The sequence below is a fragment of the Hemibagrus wyckioides genome, linkage group LG14 (genome assembly GCF_019097595.1).
Source record: "Hemibagrus wyckioides isolate EC202008001 linkage group LG14, SWU_Hwy_1.0, whole genome shotgun sequence".
NCBI lineage: Eukaryota > Metazoa > Chordata > Actinopteri > Siluriformes > Bagridae > Hemibagrus > Hemibagrus wyckioides.
Genome location: NC_080723.1, coordinates 17,968,392 through 17,994,334, shown reverse-complemented (window position 1 = coordinate 17,994,334; position 25,943 = coordinate 17,968,392). Strand labels below are relative to the sequence as shown.

At 38.1% G+C, this 25,943-nt stretch overlaps 1 protein-coding gene across 1 annotated transcript; it reads left to right on the top strand.

Annotated features, from left to right (window-relative positions):
• The first annotated feature begins 13,214 nt into the window (after nucleotides 1–13,214).
• Nucleotides 13,215–20,014, top strand: msx2a (muscle segment homeobox 2a). The gene is made up of 2 exons (XM_058407343.1): nucleotides 13,215–13,732; nucleotides 14,678–20,014. The coding sequence occupies exons 1-2, from the start codon at nucleotides 13,459–13,461 to the stop codon at nucleotides 15,112–15,114; spliced, it is 711 nt and encodes a 236-aa protein (XP_058263326.1). The 5' UTR covers nucleotides 13,215–13,458; the 3' UTR covers nucleotides 15,115–20,014.
• The last annotated feature ends 5,929 nt before the right edge of the window (nucleotides 20,015–25,943 follow it).

Genomic DNA, 25,943 nt, shown 5'->3' with positions numbered 1-25,943 from the left:
GCCTCAGCACCTCCAAGCTACCTCCACCCACCCTGCTCCAGGGGTGCTGCATCATGACTCTGACCCTGCACTCTGACCCCAACCCCCAAGGATGGGATATGCGAAGAAAGAATTTCACTGTGCAGTAATGTATTTGTGATAAATAAAGACAACTTTAATTTGGAGTGCACAGAGCTTCAACCCCACTGAACATCTTCAGCACACTGAACCCCAGATCTCCTCACCTGAAATCAGTGCACAGAAAAGTGGAAAAGGCAGCAAAAGGGGAACAGTTTTTAAATGTAATGTTCAACAAGCATATAGGGGGGTGATGGTCATATGCATACAAATTTTTGACAAACGGACTGTGACAGTGTTTAGCTGCAACAATTTAGCACTGGAACTGTGCCATATAGCTAGATTGCATTTTGGAACTTGGTCTGGAAAATGGCGAGTGAGGGGGAAAAAAGCTCTCTTCTTCATTGTTTTTGGCGCTAACTACAAAAACTGCCTGTCATCAATTAAGTTTAAGATTTATGACAGTCAGTCCATTAAATGCGTCAGCTCGGTGTCACTGTTCATTGGTGCACATGTTAGTTTAGACTGTTCGTGTTAAAATATACAGTATATGCAATACAATATAGACTTGGGTGGTTTTCAAGAAATGTTGTGGATGAACAGCAAATCTTCAATATACTGTATATTGAGGAAATATTTTCTGAAATTTGTTTTCTTCCACGGATTCAGACAGGTAGAAGATGGATTGAATGAAGAGATGGAATGTTATTCATTACTGAACTTATTAAATTAGACACTTTGCAATATAGGATATTTGTTATTCTTATAACTTAGAGACTTATCAGAAGTAAAGCCATGTTGCAAATGTTGAAGGACAACTTTCAAGACTTTTATTTTGTCGTTAGGCCTGTACAAAAATATTACACTACATGTTTGACCCTAGGGGGTGCTGTATTCAAAGCTTTGAATAGCTCCACAGGGTGGCATGATTTATTTTAAGGTTAACGTTTAGGAATTTGTTTATTAACAGTTTATTAACAATAAGCTTTGTGATGAGGGCATGTTGTATGCTTTTGTGGTTAATTTGAGGTTATTGATGTTTACAATCTGGTTGAACTTGAACTTGAGTTAAAAAAAAATTATTTCTTAGTTATTAACAATTATTTAAGGCGTTCAATGTTGTGCTTATCAGGTTTGAAAATGTTCTGTATCATTTCCGTTCTGTTGCTCATACACACACTGTGAGCATATATATATATATATATATATATATATATATATATATATATATATATATATATATATATATATATATATATATATATATATATTTCATATCCAGAAAATATAGAAACATGTTCTCAGACCTTTTTTCTCTTTTTACATTTTAATACAGTGTTGTCACAGTTACAACCACAGAGATACAGACCATTGAGTGTGACTGTATTGAATAGAGAAGCATTATGATGCCTTTTGACTGCTATCCCTATTGTGTGATTTCTATTCTTTCTTTTCTTTCTTTTCAATACTTTATTATTGAAATTATTCACTTCTTGGAGTAATTGTATTATTGGGTACTCCAAGTATTGTTGTCTCCCTAATGAACCTTAATTTTAACTGTCACCATTTATTAGATTCTGTCACATGCACAATGTCAGTCTTTCAACCATTAAGTTCATTAACATAACATATAATTACTGACAGTTAAAGTTAATTGTGGAAAAACAACAGAATTAGTATGATTATATTATGTGAGCAGTTTCATTAGAAAGGTGTAGAGACAGTAGCACAGTTTTGGGACATCCCAAGAAAAAGCACATGGAGATAAAATATAGATATTCTATACAAACACACACCAATCGGGCCCTAACATTAAAGCAGCCTGCCTAATATTATGTAGATCCCCCTTGTGCTACCCGAACAACTTTGATCCATCATACATGGACTCCATAAGACCTCTGAAGACATGCTGTGATATCTGGCACCAAGAAGTTAGCAGCAGATCCTTTAAATCCTGTAAGTTGTTAGGTGGGCCTCCATGGATCAGATTTGTTTGTCCAGCACATCCCACAGATGCTAGATCAGTTTGAGGTCTGGGGAATTTGAAGCTCATGAACTCTTGAACCTGAGCACTTTTTCATGTTTCTTAAACCACTCCTAAACAATTTTTTCACCAAGGTTTTCCAACAGAACATTGCCCAGAGGATCACACTGCCTCTGTCAGCTTGCTGCCTTCTCATAGTGCATTCTGGTGTCATGTCTTTTCCAGATAAGTCACCCTCCGTCCACATGATGTGAAAGAAAACGTGATTCATTAGACCAGGCACATTCTTCCATTGCTCCATGGTCCAGTTCTCACATGGGCACTCTGACTGGTCTGCTGCTACACAGCCCACATGCATCAGAAAGCCTTGGGCACCCATGGCACTGTCAGTACTTTACTGAATGTCCTTCCTTAGACCACTTTTGGTAGGTACGAACCACTGAAAACCCCACAAGACCTGCCCTTTTACAGTCATCTAATCATCACAATTTTGCCCTTGTAAATGTCTCTCTTTAGATATTTACGCTTGCCCATTTCCAACATATCAACTTCAACAACAATGCATTGGCTTTCATCACAGGTTTTATTGGCTGATTGGTATGTGTGGTGTGTGTGTACATGATTTTTTGTTTTACCTCACACAAAAAAAACGTTAAAAATTCATTAAAAATAAAATAATTTTTTGGTCATGAGGGAATGGTGGCCTTATAATCCATAACATGAAGTGGAAACAGATGGTAGATTTAATGCTACTGCGACTAAAAACATCTGACAACAACGTTCTGGCAGTATGAGCAAAATCTTAGTGTGCTACTAATAAGAGGGTGTTATAGCATTACACAACACTCACAGCAGGGGCAACAGCAGAAAGTAAACAAAATATGCTAATGGATAGATAAACATATCCTGATTGCCTCTAGTTCACTTTGAAGAATGTTTCTGTTTATGAAACCCTATTTTCTGCATAAGAACGGATTGTTCTTTATCTTCACAGGTCCATCATTAGATTATCTTTATCATGTTATTTGACATTAACAACAGGATTTGTCCAAGACTGTGTTGGTGATCATCTCCTAACATGTAGCAAGTAATAATCTTAAAAGATGTAGTATCTAAAACCAACTTAAGATATTAAAATATTGTGATTCAAAGCATTGTAATGTAGTTGTACCATATGTACAAAACTTCTACACACGTCATAGCGTTGGCCAGAAAGGGACATTAAATAGTCTGTTTGATGATTGGGGTGTTTCCTACTGTTTTATGGTTCCGTGTGGTTTACAGGATGAAGTCTTTAGATGTAGCTGTGCTTATATAAATAAAGTGTGGTTTTGGAGGCTTTGGAAGTTCAACATGAAATGTTGAGATCACTTATTAAAGGATAAGTGTGGTTATTTTTTAAAAGTTTCTTTCTCGCGAAGCAAAGAAGTGTTTATTTCTTTACTGTGATTGTGCTTGTTCAATCAAACCTGACTATAATTGTTGACCAAAGTTGTTATCTTGGTTGCCTGGTGTTTCAAAACATAGTAATTTATACTATAATTATCTTTAACGACTGTCACAACTCTAATGAACAGTATGCAAATGTGGTCATAATTATTGCAGCTCAACAATGCCTGAGTACATTACAAAACGTGATCATGTCAATGCAGAAGGAACCTCAAGCTGACATTTACATCATGTTTTTTCCCCCCCTGTGTTTGGATTGTTAAAAAAGAAAAGAAAATCTGCCTACCGAAGACAAGCAGCAAATTATTCAGAAGCAGACAGGCATTGAGTCATGCACAAAATAAATGTTTTCAGAGAATGACATGCCTTTGAATCGAAACAGGTCTTATCATGGTTAAAAGTATTAAACAGGGGCTTTTCAACAGCTTTATGATTGAGCAATAATTCTCTGGGTGGTTTGTGATTAACAATGTTTATGTTTTTTGCAGCTTCTTTTGATTGCACCGGTATTTATTAGTTGTGCCCTTCTTCCATTCTTTCTGTCATTCCTCCTTCCTTAACTGTCTGTGTGCAGTTTCACGTTTCCCCATGTCAAACTATAGGTTTTATCCAGGTTCTCCAGTTTTCACACAAAAACCTGTCAGTAGGTGGACTGGCTTCTAAATATCTCCTAGGTGTGAGTGTGTGTGTGTGTGTGGCCTTAAACCCAGATTTCATGGAATAGGTTCTGCAAACACCACCACCCTGACCAGGATAAAGTGGTCACTGAATTTGAACAAGTGAATGCAAATGCTTATGTTTTTTTTTTTGTTTTTCCCCCGTGATGTTTCTGCCAATGATCATGTCATAGTTTTAAAATGTGAATTTTGTCCTTGAACCCAAGAGCAAATTTCATCATTTGCTGTGGAATTTTAAAAAGCTTCTTTTGGATGAATTGGATGCTTCACCACAGGTTAATGAAAATTGTTGAAGCAAAATTCTATAAAATGAGATTGATTATGATAGATGTGATGGTTATAAATCCTATGATGTGAATTATTGCCACTACTGAGATGCCAACAGAACGGATACGTCACACTAAATCATTACAGCAGGATATGTGAAGTTGAGTGCTTCTCACCGGAGTGCTTGCTCGCCTCAGTTTTATGGGGTCTCTTTTAGTAATTTAGTAATTGAAGAACCTTGGAAAGCCCTTGAATTGAATTTAAATGTTCCTGGCATTGGAGATTAGCATTAGACCTTAACGTTGACCTGGTTTAAAAGTACAAACAAAACTGTGATCCTGACAGTAGAGGGCTAAAATCTGCAGATAGGAAAACCTGCACCATATTGTCGCTGTTAACGTTGACTTTCTTCTGTTGTGAGAAGTCACTGACTTGGTAAGGCTGAACCAATCTACCCCCCCACTGGAGCTGGATAGAATTATAAAAAGAAAACACAGTGGTGAGTAGTTTTCTTGTGACCATGCCTCATTATTAAGGCCATGTACATTTTGCTTCAGACACCAGCGACGAATTAAGCTGTAATTATTTTTACCACTATGCTCATTTAATGTCATATGTTGAAACGGGTAAAGCAAATAAAGCCCCACCCAGCCTTTAATTGCTGTAATATGCCACCTCTGCTCAATATAATCTCCATAATGGTGGGTAGAGAAACAGGAAAAACACAAACGGCAATTATCCTTCATGGGATAAGCGGGTCAAATTGGGCCACACTGACTCAGTGTACACAGTTTCCATGCACCAGCTTCCAGCTAACTTCTTCCAACACAGCAAGTTAATTCCTTTTTGATAGTTTATTTCTTCTGGGTAGAAAATAAATGATGCAGAATAATTGATACTCAGACAGTTTGATCTCAGCTCTTATACAACAGCTCAGCGTGCTTGCTTTTTTCCTAACCCTGCCGTGTTGTAGGGTGTGTGCTTGAAATGCCAATTATCAAATTTAATTTATTAGAATCATTTTATTGAAATCAAACATGTGAGTAGATTGGGCACTGTTTGTTTTCGTAGCAATATTTTTAGTTTTAACCTTTTCTTTGGGAATGTTTTCTGCAATTTAGTGGTACTGGATTAGTACATATAAATTGATGGCTTTGATAATCGTGACATCATTTACAATGGACATCTCAATTGGGAAACCTGGATATTCTTTCTCATTCTGGTTTCAAAAAGGCACGTGGTGAAAATTCTCATTCACAATTCATCCATCTTACATTCTGTTGCTATTTACCTCATTTGATTAACCAGAAAATTGACAGCTATAAGCTGATGTTCTATTATTTGCTTACCTTTCTAGGTGTATTACAATTGAAGAGACGGCGCTTTCTAGCAGTTATTAGTCAAAAATGATACACCACACTTAATTGGGTTGCCAGATTGGGTTAAAATACTCAGTGTCATATAATATCTTGTTTTATAGCATCACAAAGCTAAAGTAAGTCTATGAAATGAGTCTATGACAAAACATACAGGGCAGAATCTTTTAAGATTCTTTTGAGAGGTTGAGAGAGGGAAAGGTAGGATTATGGAGTGGATACGTATCTGATGTCTGTGCATCACTGTGAAGTTATTTTCCATCCAATGGCTATGGAAATTGTGTCTGCTTTTTTCGTTGCTGAATTCTTTGATTAGATTCAGGTCTTTCGTGTAGACTCAGAGATGTGGTTGGGCTGGAAAGTTTAAACCCTGGCAACCCTGGATTGGTAATATTAGCTCTCATTGCAAATGTATTTGAGGCTCTGTTTTTACCATTGTCATCGTACACTACTGAAACCTATGATCATTAGCCAGTGCTGTGCGGAGTAATATGCTTTAATGACTTTTTCTGCAGGAATTTTGTTGTGCACTTTTTTAGATCTTGGTCTTTACTCCTCTGTTCTTTTGCTGTTCCAGACTCCAGGAAAATTACTTACTCTTAGGGTTTCTGTGGGCCACACACCGTTGAGTTTAGTGTTATAACTGATTCAACTCATTACTAAGCCCTTCATTACTTGAATTGGGTGTGTTGGAGACTAAACAGTAAACTCAGTCCTGTGATTCCACTGCTTTTAACTTAAACGTGTGTTATATGGAGCCATAATACAGACCTTGCACTCATCATGTGCAGTGGTGTGGCTGCATGGGTGGTATAAGGTGTAAGATGTTGCCTTTAAAATACTCTGTGCCACCACAGCTTACCACAGATCAGATCTCTGAGAGGTCACTACTCCTGTCCATTTATTCATTTTCTTAATTCATGGTTTTTTTTTTATCAATATTGTATTATATTGTGATTGTAATATTGTATTATATTATGTTTGTAATAATTGTTTTTGACCAAATTCCTTCAGTGTTCAGACCTATAGAGACACTATGATATCAGTACACTAATATCATTATGCAGATACCAATGAGAATAAATCAGATATTCTGCTTGTCCTGTATATAATTAGGTAACGCTTGTCTCCTTAGAGGGAAGGGACTACAAAATCACTGCAAATTAAATTATTCTGACTGTTCTCCATTAATCTAAACATTTCTGTCCTGTTGGGAAAGCTCTCTTTCAGGATGTCACGATGACCGCATATCCACACATGTAATGATGTAAATGAATGATATATGGCTTTTACACTGAACAGATATTAACCTTTTTGAGCACATCTTAGGTAGACGTTTTTGCTATACACTGTATTTCCAATATTCATGCACATGTGTGTTATCTTGAGCACAAAAAGAAATGTTAAATAAACAAGATGGAAACCATAGTGAGACACTACAAATTACCGGCATTAGTACTTTGCTGCAAGCTGTAAAAGTTGATTATTACAGCTTTAAGATGTCTACACTAAGTAGTAATTATTGTACTGACCTTATTGAAATGGAAGCTTTGCTGACCTCTAGCCAAGTGATCCTACTAATAAAAATGTATAGCACAGACAGACACAAAATATTCTTGTCACAAGACTTCAGGAAAGTGATTTGTCCACCCCTAGCTGCTTATGTTGGACATGTTTATGGGGTTAGCACAAAAGTTTGCAAACCATGCTGTATAGATCTAAGTAGTTGTTCTAATTATTCTACAATGTTAGGCACTTGCCAGCACATGAAAGTGTTATATCATGCACCATACGGAATTTCTACAGATATCCAATATAAACTTAGTTAGGCTGATCTGCAAGAACAAATATGCTAGCACACTTGAGGTTCATAGAATATGACGTTGGACCTGTCTGACAGCATAGTCCTTAATCACTGCTTGATGGCCTGTAAATTAAGTTGATGACATGTAACTGATCATTAGCCTGTCGTTCAGCTCGTTCTAAAAATGCCTCTCTGTTTAACCCTAGAGCACAGGTATAATTGCACATCGCCTAGAGGAACATGAGGTGAATAGTATGGAGGGCAGGAGTGAGCTTCGGCGCCATGTGTTATGTAAGCACTGATGAGAACATGATAAGACCTGGAGCTGCATCCACACAGCCGAAGGGCAGGCAGGCCATCTGTGTGACGAACGTTTGTGCTGATTCGACATATGGGAGTTTTAGTGCTTCTGACACCTATGCATAGTCAACTGCATAGTTCTCTGTGCAAACTGAGTTGTCAGTGGAGTTTGAACTAGCTGGGTCTGTTGTTCTGTCGGCTTTTGTTTTTCTGCTGTGATAAGAATACGGCCAAAGGCAGCACTGTTTGGAGTAAAATGTTCCTGTGGTGCAATCCAGCCCTAAAAGTGGAGCTGTCTGCTGCTCTGTCTCCTGGGGCTTGAACTGTTCGTAATGGTCTGCTTACATTTCACTGTAGCCTGACGAACAGAAATTGGCTGTTTTAGGGCATCAAGCAGCGTGACTGCTAAGAGCAGTGCCTTTGTCTTTCACATTTTGACTAGTACTTTACAAATAAGTTCAGATAAACCTTTCGATGGTGTGCCTTACTTTAAAACCCACTTGAAACCCACCCGTTGTTTTGACTTGACTTGTTTTTAAGTTGTTAACGTTTTATGATGTTAGTGCCCATGAGAAATCCTCAGACACGTTACACATGGTTCCCACACTAATTTAGAGTGGTAAGGGTGTGGAACTGATTGATTCTTAAATGCTTTCATCAATCAAAGCTGTTTAGGTCACATTTGTGGCTATACACATTCAGGCCAGATTTCATAACACTGGTTTTTAAACAAACTACACAATGCAAAAAAAAAAAAAAAAAAGGAAGGAAGGACGAGAAGTAAAATCCTGAACATGAAGATAATTCGTAAGAGTTAGCTTTGCATATGTGTTACTAAAACCGGTTGTGAAGTGATTGTCAGAACATAAAGCATGTTTAAGTAAACACCAAGGGCCAAATGGTTTATGCTCTGCTCCATTTCCTCAGAGCATTTTGTAAACACAGTAATCGCTTTGATATACTTAGCGATGTGCTTTCATTGTCACATCTTTGAACTGAAATAGGAGTTTGATTTTGTTTACTGATTCAGGCGTCCTTTTGGTTTTTGCCTCTTTTTAGCAGACCCTCCCAAGACATGACATTTATAGCAAGAGGAACAACTCCTATGTTTAGAAAAAATCATCATAACATTACAGCAAAGGGCCTGCAGAAGGGACTATCATTACGGGATCATAAAGCAGAAGATATGAGTATTATTTTACGGTCATTAAATTTTACTGTTCTCTCTACTGGTGAAGAAAAGTGTAACCCTAGGTTCATACTAAACATTGACCGTTTCTGTTACACTATACTGCCAAAAGTTTTGGGACACTTGAATTCAGGTGTTGTTTTTCAGGGGTTGGGCTCGGCCCCTTACTTCCAGTGAAAGGAACTCTTAATGCTTCAGCTTCATACCAAGACATTTTGGACAATTTCATGCTCCCAACTTTGTGGGACCAGTTTGGGTATAACCCCTTCCTGTTCCAACATGATCCTTTGGGAAGAATTTGAAGATTTGGAGGGGTGTCCCAAAACTTTTGGAAATATAGTGTGCAACACAGATCCACAATTTCAGCAACATTTCACCTGATGTTTTTGTAATTCCCGGCAATTAGGAATAATGCAGTACAGACACAAATCCACATATTTGACCAAAACAATGGTGCTTAAGGTCCAATGTGTCATTAAAACATTATCTCCTACCTTCAGTTAGTTCCATATGAAATATTAAAATGAAAGCAAAGTCTATAACTGTGATTTCATCTTACACTGACAGATATGGCCCATCATTAAATGTGTTTGTTTGTTGTTTATTGTCACTGTTTAGGCATCTATATACACGAAAATTCTTGTTCTGCAGTTGTACAGTCCTACTCCAAAATGGTGAATGAACTCATACCTAGTAAAAAGGTTGCTAACTGTAAACATTGCACAAGAATATTATTGCTCCCTCTGCATGTACAAAAATAATAGTAAACTTGCTTGTAAGTAATTAGTACAGATTGTAGCTACCTGCGGTGAGTGTGTGCACTTCATAATGTTAGCTTGCAACAATGCTAGTACAAAGCCGATGGTGGAACATATAAATCAAACGCCCAATTTATTTTGTGTAGAGCTGTATGTGCTACATATAGCTGTAGGCCATTACCAGTAATGATATGAACTTTAAAAAAAAAAAAAAAACAACTAAAGTGCACATCCTTAAACATTTGCAGTTGGGACACGCCCACAAGACCTTTCAGAGAGATTGTGGTGTGTGTGTGTGTGTGTGTGTGCATGCTGTTACTATACTGCAGTCAGGCTTATAAAATCTATCAGGTTTTTCTTGCAACACATTAAGAAAGTTCATGCCTTTTATTTTTTTTACTCTGTGGTCTAATTAGTGACATGACAGTGAAGTGTTGACTGACGGTCCATTTCAAGTTCAAAACAGATCTTGTTTTATCTATTCAGAGTAAAACAGATTAGTGTTACACGAGTCAAAAGTGGTATTGGGAAAGCGCTAATACAAAATAACCATTTCATATTATTTTATTTATAGCTATAAAATCACTAATGGTGAAGTATTAAGCATTCAGTCAGGTTAGTTGCTTATTCAGACCTTTGTAAGTGGGGAATTATATGTTGCTGGACCTTTGGAGAAATTTTGTTGATACCTCTCAAAGCCTTACACATACAGTTTTAGGGTAATGGAAAGCTTCTTCTCTGATGATAAAAGACAGATTAGATTATATATGTTTTCTCTACTCTTTTCCTACATCTGGATTTTTTTTTTTTTTATCATTGAGACAAAGTAAGCAAAGATGTCCTATTATTATTTGCCAAGAACAGTACCTGGTCATGTATCAAAATAGAGACAGAAGATGTTTTCAGAAAATGTTAAGGTGTAGAACTACTGATTTGTGCCCATAAGCATTTTCACACACATTTTTCACAGTAGTTTGTTTATCATGCTCTGTGAAAAGCTGTTAAAAACGAACCGCCCTCTTCTTTCGTTTCATAATGCTCTTTCATCATTTCATAATGTTCTTTGTTCTTTCAACTTTGCATTTGTGGTTAGTACGCCATGAGGTGTGTTAATGTTGTAAGTAATTACCTGGCAGAACTAAATACAAAGAGTTCTCCCTTCAGCCGCTAATGATTGTTATGCTCCTGGATATGCTCTTCCACTGTGATAGAATTTCCTGCTAATTATGTCTTCTTTTTCTTCTCATTAAGTAACCTTAATGACTCCAAATTAGCCACAGAGGAACAAGTTCGCTCTGATTTTTAACCCGGGAGTGCTCCTTAATCACCACTTTTGTGACGGGGACTTGTGAAAAAGATGAAAAGGCAGGTTCTTAATTGATTTACAGGCATTTACACCAACAAGTCAAGCTGTGAACACAGCGATTCATAAACCTTAATGAACCCATAAGCCCATGAGGCCTTCGCCACAGCATTAAACCTGTCACAATTACAGAGCAGCGTTCCCCTCGAGGGCTGTAATAAGAATGCAGGAGCCCAGACTCAGTGGAGGCACTTAACTATTACTCTTGACTTGTACTGTTGCATTCCCAGAGTGAATCAAATAATTACCGCACTGCACTTTATAGAGGAAAGGCTCTCTTTACAGTTTGTCACTGACGCGTTGTAAATCTTGTTATCGGACCCAGCTGGCGGTGGGCATCCATGAAAAGCTGGATGCACTTTAAGTTAAAATTCTATTTGTAATAAACCGCAATCGATTTTAGTTCCATTTGTCAAAGATATGCTCCACACCTGGACTGTAAAATGAATCTAATTTCAGGAGGAAACACATACTTAGTTTGGGTGTCTTGTAGTCCCGCATTGTTGCAAATACAGCCCTGTGTACAGTTTGAAGGTCAAATGACAGCAGAGCAAAATTCATAGCTTTTAAAATGACAGTCTCCGACTAATCAGCGTGGGCGCCATACACCTCAGGAAGGTAGCAATTTTGTGTCATTACCGTTAAATCCCGGTTAAAAGAACCGGATTCCAAAGGCCTAATTACAAGGTGTTAATAATAACAATGTAATGACAGTCATTTTCAGGCTAGCCCAATCCCAGTGCCTTTCACAGCCTGCTAAGAGAAGTGCACAAGGGGAATTACCTTTATCAATCATCTTTCCTGTGCCGGAATTATTAGTCAGGCTGTGATACAAAAGTTCAAAGAGGATTAGATTTCACTTTTGGACATGTTTATCCTTATCAAGCAAGTGTGTAGGGTTTTTTTTTTTTTTTTTTGGTTCGTTTGGTTGGTTGTTGTTTTTTTTAATGAGTTTTCACATATAGATCAGAGACAATGAATAATGACACAGCACGAAATGTGTCTTCATGCTGTGAACACAGTGGTGACAGATCGGTATAGAAACATTTTGAGTGATTATACAAATATTGGATCATTGTGTTCATCACTGATTTTTTCATTAATCGTCATTTGTTAGCCTGCTAGTAATGTTCATAATTCTTCTTAAAGGAACTGGTTGCGCAACATAATAACTTAACATAATGCTTTATTTCAAAAGGTCCAATTATATACCTTACATTTTCTATAAAGGTACAAAATGATTAAAAGGTAAAAGATTACCTTCTTGAAAGATAAAGTTCTGGCATGCTCTCTGTCAGCATAGCCTACTGAATGTCTAAATACAACAGTAATATACATAAGCTGTACTATTAAAGGAACAATTTATGCACCTTCTGAGCTGAAATACATACAGCTATAACCTTGATGATGCGTCCTCGATGAAAGTGACAGTATGAGATCTGAGATGAGATTTTGCACTGTCACTGGTGATGGTCCACTAAAAGGGTGTACAGCTTGTACTTTTAGTGTTTCTTTTTTTATTTGTAATGTTGATGTTTACATGTTTAACTGGACCCCAAGGAGCACTTTGGCACCAGATTTTAGAATAATACTTATAAATTACACACACCTTCCCAGGTAAAAGATGCACACTAAATTTTAAAAAGGGAGTACACTTGAGGGTTCCACCTCCTTGAAAAGGACAGGTCTAGATTAGTTTTTAGTTACATTTTTTCCTGACTGTGTAGTGTGATGGCGTGTATATATATATATATATATATATATATATATATATATATTTATATATATATATTTATATATATATATTTATATATATATATTTATATATTTATATATATATATATATATATATATATTTATATATATATATATATATATTTATATGCTATGAGACTAATTTAATGGGAACCCGTTATTAATCGCCAAGCCCAGCGCGTGCCCTATCTCCTCGCGTTAATCAGGTATAATGGGCTAAATAAATGCGTTTTTAAAAAACGAGCCAATGGCACGCACACACTTCCCATAATAAGTTTTTTTCTTGACTGGGCGGTGACGGTGACTGCCTCCAACTTTGCTCCGGGATGCTCTTCAAACGCTGGCAACTTTGACGCTGAACGGAGTGGAGGAGAACCTAGCGCTCGCGCACGGACCGACGTTTATTATAATATATACATATATATATATATATTTTATTATTATTATTATTTATTTGTTTTGTTTTCCGATACCGACGCATGAGGCAAGGTATGAGCACGGAGCTCCGCGAAGACGCCGCGTGCTCTGCTCAGCGCGCCGCGAGTTTGCCGTTCAGCGTGGACGCGCTCATGGCTCGCGCAGGAAGCAGGGCTCCCGCGGAAGCGCCTCGCTACGGCACCGGGCGCTCGAGCTCGACGCTCATGTACGGGCCGCCTGCACCAGAGGACTGTGTCCCGTCGTCTCCCGTCAAGTCGGAAGCGTCGGATCGAGACGAGGCAACCTGGCCCAAGTCTTCGTGCTCACCGCAACCACGTAGGTTTACGCACAACATATTCACAACTGAGCTTGAAATGTGCAATATATCTAACAGATATATTGTTTGTTATAACAACAGCCAAAAAACTATATTTCCTTTTCCCTTTTCAACTTTTCAACACTCTGTCCATTTAAAATAGTCTAAATAAATAGTTTTTAAGAGAAAGAGGTACCAAGGTAAAGGTGTACTCTTGAAGACAGGGTAGGGTAAAGCACCCTATTTTCTCAGTGTGTAGTGTTGAGGTTACTCCTTCTGCGATGAAGATGCAGTGTTGACACCTTAAATGGGTGTCCAGCTGAGCCACAATACAAACTGAACACTTTCTATTGTATAATACATTACTTAAAAACAACATTTTTTTTATTTCCAGGAACCAGACTAGTAGCTAGATGCTCACATAATCTCTTGCATACATGCGGAAAGTTACCACAGGGGTTCTCAAACTATCTTCAGCCAGGCGTTATGAACACAGTTTATCAAATATTGGATAAACAAATATGTACCATCATATACATTTGTGGGACTCACTAGAGTTTTGTTCACTGACCTTCTATCCACAGAACCATCACCATGTTAACATACTGTGGGAATAAAGTATCAGGTTCATATAGTTTTTAAGTCATTGAGTAATTTTTAATAAAAAATTGACATTTTAGGAAACACATTCCTGTTATGAAAAGTTTAATAGCAGTTTATTAAAACTCCAAGAACATAATTATGAACCCCTAGGCACAATATCATGGACCACTGGTTTGAGAACCCCTGGATTAAAAAAAAGAAAGCTTGGCATATAAAGTATAAAGGAGTACATAAATGAGAATCTGTTGTGGAATTTATCTGTTGCCATGAGGCATAACGAAATGAAAAAAAATGCAGTTGTTTTCTAAAAAATGTTTTGAGAACATATTGTAGATTCTATTGCGATTTCTCCCATGCTACAGGACACTTGGTTCCGAACACATGTTCTCTCAGAAAGCACAAGACGAACCGTAAGCCTCGCACTCCGTTCACGACAGCTCAGCTCCTGGCGTTGGAGCGCAAGTTCCGTCAGAAGCAGTACCTCTCCATCGCTGAGCGTGCAGAGTTCTCCAGCTCCCTCTGCCTGACTGAAACTCAGGTAAAGATCTGGTTCCAGAACAGACGGGCCAAAGCCAAGCGACTGCAGGAGGCCGAGATCGAGAAGCTCAAAATGGCGGCCAAACCCTCGACGCATTCAGGCCTCTCTTTCCCATTTCCTCTCAACAGTCAGCCACAGGGAGCAGCAGCGCTCCTTTATGGACAATCAGGACACTTTCCTTTCCGCAGATACATGCTCCCTATGCCTCCACTTGGGATTTACTCTACACCTTTGGCCTATAGCATGTACCATTTGTCCTGAGAGGCAAAAAGGATCTTTTTCATCCAAACTGAAGACTATTTGTTGGTGCCTAAACATCTTTGCCCAGTGGGCTGATATGTAATCTAAATAGTGGCCAAAACAACAAAAATGGCTAAAAGGCCTGAGTGTTTTGTTTTGTTTGTTTGTTTGTTTCGGCATAGTAGTAGCCTTATAAAAGTTTTGAAAAAGATCCCAAGAGCCCCTCAAAACAAAGCAAAAATTCCTTACAGATACAGTTTGGGAGAGTCTACATGTCTACATGCACCTTATCATAAAGACTATGCAGGTTCAGATGCTGGATATACTGAACGAATTAACTGATCTAGGTAGGTTAAAGACTAAAATTAACAAAAAAAAAAACCCTTTTTGTTTTGGGGGCGATGATTCAAGGAGTGTAAAGGAAACCTGGACTCTTATATCAGACATACAGTACTGTAGGAAATCAGTATTTTACATTTTATAGAGAACAAATTCTAAAATCAAAACAAGGATCAAGTGCTTATTTTGTACAATTTTTTTTCTCAGTCAAAGGAAAAGCAAACTTACCAAACCAAATATGTTGATTACACGAGCTCTATATATCCTCTATGAGTTCGTGTAGTGGTCAAATGATTATATTTATATGAGGAACAAATGTACCATATTATGTTTTTTATAATAACGTTGTTGCTTTTCATTAAATGAAACTTTCGGATGGAACTTTCGGTGCAATTATATGGAGCAGAAGCCTGAGGTCACAGGCTGTTACAGGCGAATATAAAAGAAAAGAAAGGAATAATTAAAAAGAAAACACACACACACACACACCTTTATAGAAAACTGTATTTTAATTATGAATTATTTCATTAGGGTTGATGATGCAGTATTTGAGAATGTGAGATAAGCTCAACCCCAAAGGCTGCAGGGTTGCTAATGCTTTTTAAATTGAGCTGCTGAAAAGGGGCTTTTAGGCATTCATGCTCATAATCTTTTGAAATGTTGAGGTCGATCTGTATGGCTCTCTTTTTTCGTCCTGGTGGTCTTGAGAAAAGTTAATTAAACGGTGTCATTACATGACGCACTGAAACACTAGGTCTCTCCCAAGCTGGTTAAACTCCTTCTGTGTATCAGCACAGGAATGTGGCTCCCTATTGAGTCTGACATGTTGAACCTTTCCATCTATTGTCAACACTATAGCACCTAATTTACTGCCTACACCCTGCCCTACACCCTGGCTGTTATTAAGTATGAATTAAAACTAATAGTTTAATGACAGTTTTGTATTCAAATTAATCAAAACTGTTCCAGGGCTTGTAGGCAAATTTCAGGAGGTATTTAAGTTCAGAAGATTTTGCATGTATTTTGGGAGTGCCCTCTTAGTTCCTGGCAGCATGGGTGTGATAATATGTTTCTAAGGAACCTGTAATTGTTGTGGATTTTTAAAGGTGCTTTGAATGTTTTAAACAAATAATTTGATAGATTACTGAAAGGTAAAAGTGTAGCTTTTCCAAAGTGAAACAGAAATCATGAGGCATTTTCCTTCATATTATTTATAGAATATTATTCCTTTCTGTGCTAGCGAGTAAATGTTGAAGTAGTGAAAAGTCCAAACATGTTTAACAGCACGAAAAAGTTTTTAATGGAGGACTATGGAAGAAGTAGAAACTAAGTGACTGACACTGATTAAACCTGCACATCATGATGTGTTTTTTTTTTTTTGTGCGATTTTGCGCTTAGTTTCTTATAATATGAATGCCTTACTTAAATCATTCAGTATTTTTATATGATAAGTGTTTAAATTTGGTCTCTATTCACTAAGAATAACCTAAAATCCGAAAATCACTAAAGTAAACGGAGAAATGTTTGTGACTTTTTATATTTACATCACTCTAATTTGTATCATACAACAATTATAGTCCTACAGTAATTTGCAGTCTTACAGTAACTGCTGGACCAAACAACTACAATAAAGTACCAATTTAGACTCTCACTACAATCAAGGAAATGGACAATGACCAATTCCTTAAATACAAAGATTAGGTACTTGAAGGAATGCTTGTTTTATTGTCTGTTTTCCTGTGCAAAGTGTAATTATGTGTATAAAAAAAGAACCGAAAGAATCCGATGCAGATTTGTACAAATTATGCTGTACATTTTCTGTGGATGTCTAGCGCCTTCACCCTTCAGCAAACTTCCTTGCCTTGTTCAGTCTCTTAACACTTGTTTTCATTGTCACTTATTTATGTTCTAAGCAAGCTTGTACATGGTGCACGACTATTCCTTTAGTAAATGTCTTTGGTCCTACATGTACAGTTACAATTGTTTGTGCAAGTGCCATAAAAACAAAATGTTTAACACATAGCATTTCTAATAATCAAGCTTGCTCTCCACAGGTTTCAACATTCTGGACTGGTCAGAATGGGAAAATATGTCTTATATCTTCCCCGTCATGCAGACATGTATTCATGTTCTAAAGAAAAACCTTCAGTAACTGCTTTATCCTGGTTATAGATGTGGTGGATCCAGAGCCAGGAACAATGAGCATGAGGCTGGAATAAACCCTGGATGGGACATTAGTCATATACTCATTAACACATAGTCATAGCATTCCTGTTAGCAGCATGAGAAGTGCAAGGAAAACAGTGAGCCTATTGGAAACCCTCATGGATAGTGGGATAGCGTGCTGAGAAACTCCACACAGAGAGCTCAGGATCAAACCCTGAGTGGCCCTGGAGCTGTGAGGCAGCAACAGTATTCACTGAGCAACAGCTTCCCAAACCCTCTTCCTGGAGTACTTCCTGTCTTGCACATTGCAGTGTTTTAGCTGCTCCCAGCACATCTTATTCAGCTGATCAGCTAATTATCAGTTGAAGTGGATGTGTTAAAGCAGGGGAAATACTAAAATGTGTAGCCTGTGCCTTAAGGAATTACTCTAGTCTCGAACGTGAACACCAGTGCTTGTTCTTCACAGCTTCTTGGCTCTCAACTCGTATATCTTCTCTCTGCCAAAGCTTTCCAGATCTGGGATTTGACTTATCAGCCTTATATGATCTTAAATGCTGTGCTCCATGTCAACCAGACCCTTACTTAATTGTGCTTGACCTCCAATTTTAGTTTAACCACTGTGAAATCATGTGTATGTACTGTGCTCAGTGATAAGGACCAGAACACATTTTGAGATTGGCCTTTACTCTCTCACTTAACTGTAGGATTTACTGGCTCTCTCTGACTGCCTCTCTGTCCTGTGGAGCCATGTTACAATTACAAGCGATTTCACAGTCCATTTCCTTCCCTTTGTTTTGAAAACAAGCTCTGGCATTAGTTTGATAGCAGAATGTTTTCGAGGTGCAAAATTGCCTTTCGGCTCCAGAGATTAGCTTTACTCCTTTTGGGTCGAAAATCCACGATCTCTGTGCCAACTTTGCTCGGCTGCTCACTCTGCTTTGCGTTAAGCTTTGTAATGCTTCAAACCTGGGAGGTCCACAAAGGTGGCAAGACACTTTATGCTAATCCAGATATAGGCCTTTAATGCACACAAATTACAGATGATTTCAGGCTTGCAAGCCTATTTATGGTTAAACTAGTCTGAGTTACTGTTCAAAAGGCAAAGTTTCCAAGCATCAAAAGAGTAAAAACCAGCTATTAGCAAATAGGCATGCTTCCTGTGATGCTAAAATAAATTCTCCCCAAATACCTAAGTCCAGTTTGGTATAGCAACAGCACTTTCCTGATTTTTTTATCTTCAGAATTTCCTAGATATACAAATAAATGACAATTTTGAGAAGCATAAAAGTGTGTTAAAAAGGGTGTTGGGCCACCAGAATAGCTTCAGTGCACCTTGGTATTGATTCTGCAAGTCTCTGGAGCTCTACTCTATCAGTGTACACACTTCTTCCAACATTTATTTCCTCATTAAGTGTTTTGATGATAGTTGTAATGAGCACTGACTAAAATCTCCTATATGTTTCTGGTTCAGCTGAGCTGGGCTGGTGACTCTGAAGTTTCCTTACAGGACAAACGTGATCAGTCAGAAGAACTTTGTATTGATTTGCAGTCTTTCATCTAAAGGGAAAACTGAATGCAAATCATGCCAGCAAAATAAATTGTGCCCACAGCACAATGGAGACACCGCTTTCATTTGTCATGTGAATATCTTTGGCCATATAGGCAAGAGCGCCATCTACAGCCACCTGCTTTTACAAATCGCAGCCCAGAATAGGTGCCGTTTGTAGTGCAGTTTTCATCATAGCCTATGTATACACACATTCGTCTAAATGTTCAGGTATTTAAAAAATAATTTACTGTATAGGATATTCATACATATTTTCCTAGGAACAACAGTAAGAGGAATCTTTCAATTAGGTGGTTGATAAAGGCATGCTGCTGTAGGTGGTGCTCTTGGTTAAATCTTGTTCCTGTTGTGTGTGTGTGTGTGTGTGTGTGTCTCAAGGGATTTAGGTGAGTCTGTAAAACCCCATAACAAACATAGCATGCCTGTAGGTGATACAGTGACGTTTGGTTAATTCCGTACATACAGAATCTATTTTTTCCTTCATGTTCATGTTCAGCACAACGGTTACAGTAATGTTCCTGTTTTGTACATGTTTACATTTCCACTTGTCCATGCTGAATGTGTTTTGAAGACGTTGTGCACTGACACTAGAGATTCCCTCCACATAACCAAATAAACCTTTGATTTTGTTGGTTATTGAGGTAGTAACCTGAATGCAAACTGACTCAGACGTGTTTTCAGTTAACGTTAATTCTGTTTTAATCCGTGTGTTATTTAATCAATTCGGTACTATTAACGATGCCCAACTAACAGAAACTGTGTGCCACGTGTAATAATACAGTGTGTATTTATACGCTCTCTAAATGATTTGTTTTTAAATGACTTGAGGTGCCACTTAAACTATAATTTCTGTTGTAGGTAGTCCGCATTATCTAAGCATGCCAAGCTGCCCACACACTATTCTCGGTGTGTTTTTTACTCAGAATAAATGAGGGGAGGACAAGGCTGCATAATTGTTCAGAGGAGTGCACAGCTGATTGACAAAGAGCACAATGGCTCTGATAGGGTGGGGGAGCAGGAGAGCGATGTTGCTGCGCCACTCTCCATACATACCTGCCAACATCACCGGTGGCTCAGTCGTTTCTGAGCTCAGCCGAGCAGAAAGCCAAACCTTTGTGCGGATGAAAGAATGCACACACAAATGCAAACACAATCGCACATAGATTTTTCTCTTCACTAAGCTTTGAAGAAATGTGTTTACGCATAATGGAAATTTGCTGATTAAATTTTTGCACATCTGTTGATGGGAATTTGTCACACTCGGTTAAAGGAAAGCCTCTTTGTGGTGACTCATGTTGATAATATCTCGCTCTACTCTATTTATAGACTGTAAAGAAAAGATTGTGTTAGATGAAAAAAACCTAATGCTTTTGAGTCTTTAAGTCACAAGTCATCTAAAGAGATTAAAGACCATAGCTATCCTTTGGGAAAAGATATGAGCTATACTCTCATAGTGTTGCTCAATCTCAATGCTGGCTAAATGAAATGCCCTGGGTGGTGCTGGGCTTTATAGGTCCAAATATATACTGTTATTTTTGTATCCATCAGGAAGGATGGCTTGAGGTACTATGCAGAAGATTCTCTAACCTATAATGGTACAAAGGCAAATTTAAGCAGTTTTCTTCAAGTCACAGATGCAAAGTCACTGTAGCGCTGTGGTAGTTATAAATCGCTTTGGATTACAGGGTCAGCCAAATCCAGTAAATGTAAACACCACGGTTTTAAACTAAACTACATAAAGATAGAAGTGAATTCAAGCTCCTCCTACTGATGGCACTCAGATATTCCCCCATGTATGTGATCTCATCGTTATCTTCCGTAGTCATCTGACATTTCGTACACATATCAAGGTCAGCCTCAACTTTTGAGGCTCATTATTTTAGAAATGAAATACTTTCAGGGGAATTTGTTGGAGTGTAGACAAGACAAAGTAAGAATGCGGAGAATATAGTCATGTCAAGCGACGTAGGCGTTACCATCAATAACTGGTTTTTGATGTTCCATTAAGAAAAAGAAGCTGACGATCTCATTGAAAAAATATGAATTAGTAATAAAACATAGATGTTACTGCGTCAGAACCAAGTTCCAATACTGAAATCTTGACTGTGCAACATTGGTCAACCAGAGCAAGTGGGGGATTTCCAATTTGTATGCTAGTAGAATTTGAATTGAAAAACTATCTAAAGTATCTAATTTAAAATTGGCTCTTAATTTAGGAGAACCATTTAGGAGAACCTCTTAAATAAAAAGGCTATGTTAATTTGATTGTCACACCAGCTCTGTGCAAAAGCCCTCCCAGCCACCAGATGTCTCAGTCTAACTGAAATATTGAGCAGCACTTCCTTAGTGGTAGGCTTTCTGATTTAACTCTTTTATACTTCCAGGAACGTATAACCTCTATTTGTGTTTGTGAAACCTTGCCAATCGTATGCGTAATGGGGTATGCATGCCCCTTTAGATGTAACGTTCACTGACTGATCACTGCCTTTTTAATGTGATGAAACATTTCCACCCCAATGGCATTAAAGTCAGATAAGAAATCACGTAGCACAAGATTTCGCTAAATGGTGTGTTATAAATTATATGCTATGATCTTCAAAGTCACCAATTCACAACCGAACTGAACACTTGTGGGGAATTTTGGCACGACATGACAGGCAACAATTCATACCACCGTCAGCAAACGACAAACTGATGACTGATGATCTTTTGGAGGTACAGGTTTCATCTTTTCAGTAAAGCTTCAGAGACTTACACAGTCACTTCCAGTTTAGTAGTAAACACTACCAAGAAATGTTGTGCTTTTTCGCTCTCTATGTACATAGACTATGTTGACAACTGAGCGTTTAGATCATTTTTCATCTTTAAAAATCAGCAACACCATCAGTTTCATTATATTGTTTATGACCTTGTGCATTGAGATTTTTTGCTTTTTTTGTGTGTGTGAATACAGCAGGCTGCTTCCACATTAACTACTCACTGTCAACATTCATTTGTTAGACATTCCATTATCTGTAGCAATGAGGTCAATTCCACTATTGCTCTCGGTTGAGAAATTTCTTAGTAAAAGTTTCACACAACAATTCTTTAAAAGTTTAAGGTTTTCACAAGAAACAATTAGTTTGGAATTTTTAGTCTTGGAGAATTGAGGCAATTCTGTGCTTTTGTAATTGTGGAATGAAGAAGATTCTAAGTTTTGTTAATAATATTTTGATAGCATGAAATGAATGGACTTTTATTTTTACTGGGTAGATTCTAAGGGGCTTTTATTTTTGCTGAAAATTGAGCGGAACTGGTGGGAGCACCAGTGAATATGATCTCATCATCCTTATAATTTAACCAGGTTAAGTCCTTTTATTTTATTGCCTAATGCTGAAATGACAAATTTATCTACATTAATGGCAGTTGGCAGAAGCTCTTATCCAGAGCAACTTACATTTATCTCATTTATACAACTGAGGGTTATGGGCCTTGCTCAGGGACCCAGCAGTGGTAGCTTGGGGGTTCTGGGATTTGCACTCACAACCTTCTGAGCATCAGTCTATCACCTTAATCACTAAGCTACCACTTCCCCACTTTATAAGCTTCCTTTTTATGGCTTCTTCCACTTTATGGCTTCCTATTTGTACATATATTGCTATAAGCATTCTCATGTTTGCCTCTAAAGCAGTTGATGTCCAAGTCCATGTCTGCCCTTGTGACCTATTCAAGTCTTTGTATTACAGCCAGCATGTCTGAGAAAAACGTCTCAGTATATGGAATGATCCGCCAAAAATGTTTGAAGTCTTGACAATTTTGCCCAAGTTGGTAATGATTTTTTCAACTCATTAATGATCCTGTGTGGCTGCGTTGTACTTACATATTTTGTTCAGTGTAACTCACTTACATGTAAATGTATGGCATTTGGCAGGCACCCTTCTATAGAGACTTCTAGAAGAGTGTAGAAGTCTTTATTTATGAATACATCAATACTGGTCCACTTGGTCACAGACTAAGAATACCATCAGTTTAAAACTCTGATGGGAGGTAATATAGCCCGAAAAGTACACGAGTATATATATAGTTTTTAGTTTTTAAATATTTCAGGAAACGCCAGACAGCCAGTGACTCAGCTGCTGGAATGTTTAAGGGAAGTTAATTCGCCCACCCAGGTGCCAAAACAGAAGAGTGTTGATGATATTGAGAGATATTACTAGGACCAAAAGTTTTATTATTATTATTATCATTATTATTATTATTATTACACCCGGATGACAGCACCCATGCAGCAGGTAGCATTTATGCCTCACAGCTCTCCTGAGCTCAGGTGACTTGGAGTTGGAGTTTCATATATTCTTCTCATCTTCACATGGGTTTCATCCAGGTTCTCCAGTTTCCTCCCACCTATTTGGGTGAATACCTACCCTAAGTAGTTTTTCTAGAACCGAATGTGTGTGTAAATATGTTGCCCTGCAATGGACAGTGGACAATGGACAATCCCATCCCTGGGTATATTCCTTTTCCCACTGACCCCAGGATGGGCTCCATGATCCCGACTAGGATAAAACTACTGATAGTGATAAAATAAACACATGAATTATTATATTTTTAAAAACTGTACCCACAGTTGACAATAAAGCATTCAAATATTCTTACATTATATAATCCTTGCAAATTTTGGTCATGAATATAATTTAATATGTTAATAATGCTAAATTCTGCACAGTGTGTTTGGGTGAAAGTAAACTCCACAGGAACAGTGTAGATTTGTGTGTTGTTTTTGTTTTGCTTTCTTTTTGCCCCAGTGTATTTCAAACTTGACCTAGAACAGTGCCAGCAAAAGGCTGAGCTAGCGTCTCGGTTTCTCACACTGCACTCTCGACCGAAGCACTGTGGAAAAGAACAGAAACAACAGCAGGGGAAACAGCAAGCTTTCCCTCAGCACAGCATACAACATTACAGCCTTTTGTTCCTGAGTGTATCATTCTGGTAAATCCCATCATCTTCTCTTCAAAGCACTTGAGCAGGTGTGTGTTTTTTATGACACAGATCCTGCTTTATGCGCTCTCCCATGAGCTGGGAATTGAGGTTCACAAGAAGAAATTGTCCTGTAAGATCTTCCCACATCAGCTGTTTTTAGATGTGTGCTAGCAGCATGTGATGTGTATTCACCATTCTGTGTATTGTACAGAGGATTGAAACCACTGTTCTTATCCACAGCAATGAGAGAAACTGTGATAAGGCATAATATTTGATAAGGCAGTCTGTAATAATATTCACCAGATTAGTATGGCAAGTTATATATGGATTTTACAGTTTTGCCCAGTTAGAAATCATTATGTTACCAAGCTCATCCACATGATACTGTTTTGCCAGGATAGTGTGATGTACTAGCAGCTTGAATTAATTTTCACCACTCTATGTATCATACAGATGATGCAATAGCTTTCCTTTACCCCTAACCAGCCCCCCCCACTCCTTAAAACTGTCATTAATGAGTTTAGGGGAAAGTGGGTGGAGCCAAGCCGCTCTTCAATCTGTCTGGGAAAGGGGGAGTCAAAATCCTGGCCGCAAAAAAGCTAACACGGAAACACAGCACAACCATTTTTAGTGTATGACAATATAGGGAATAATGTTTCTATGAAACAGTTTTATTATTGTAGCTCTATCAAAACATTAAAAATACAAACTGCACATAGGTATGCCTGTGAAAGAAAAGGCATCCATCTTCTAACCCTTTATAGATCTGCCTCCCCCCTCCCTTCGGCCATTACTGTCGGAGAATGTTATATTGTGTTCTCTGCATCTCTCCATCACGGACTCCGTAGTCCATCCGTGTAGCTATAGAAGTGCATGTTGTTTTGCCAAACCAGGCCTTACACTCCAGTGACTTTATTCCCCAGGCTGTGAATGTTCTCATATGTAGCAGTCTAAAAATAAAGCCACATTAGATGCCTTCACCCATGAATTGCGCTTCACCTTAACTTCCCCAATCCTGCTGGGAGCGAGCCATCTATAGAATTGGGTCGCGCAGTTGCCGCACTGAAAAGAGAGAAGTGCTCTTGTATGGGGCTATTTTTAGAGAGACATAAAGTATACAAAACCTTGCCCTCTTAGGATGTGTCCTTGTTTGCATGCTTTAAGGGTTGTTCTAACAAAAACTGTGCCCTCTGTGCTCAGACAGTGTGATTGCAAAGCTGTGATAAATGCAGTGTCTGGGAATTCTCTGGGAGATTCACTAGGTCACAGGTTGAAGCACTAGAGGGAGGAATGTGGGTCTCAGGGGGGTTTATGATGTTTGCTGAACTCTCAGTTCCTTTGATAGGAATTGTTCAACTGATCAGACAGATAAAGGAATAGCAACAGTAAGAATGTGCAGCGGATTGCCCCGGACTTTGCAAACACACTGAGGTCGGTTGTTACATAAGTATACACTGCAGTGCTTTAAAAAACAGACATATTTGCTTTCTCTCGAATGGCCTCCTGGGAATGCTCATCGCTGTGGCCTACATTGTGCCATTGTGCGTCCTCGCCTCAAATCTGTTATAGTGGCTTTTTCGTCTTAACTGAATCATCAGTCTATGCTGGATTCATCAGGGCACATGACATCCTGTTTCATGCCTTTTCTGAAAGTAATGCAGGGTTTCCTCAGGACAGTTTAAAAAAAATAATAAATGCATTTGACACAAAGAATTAAAATTATAAGGCTCTATTTCTGGGGATACCAAGCAATCCTTATGAGGTTTGTTTAATCAGTCTTGCGCTATAAAACAGCAATATAAAACAGATGGCACTGTTT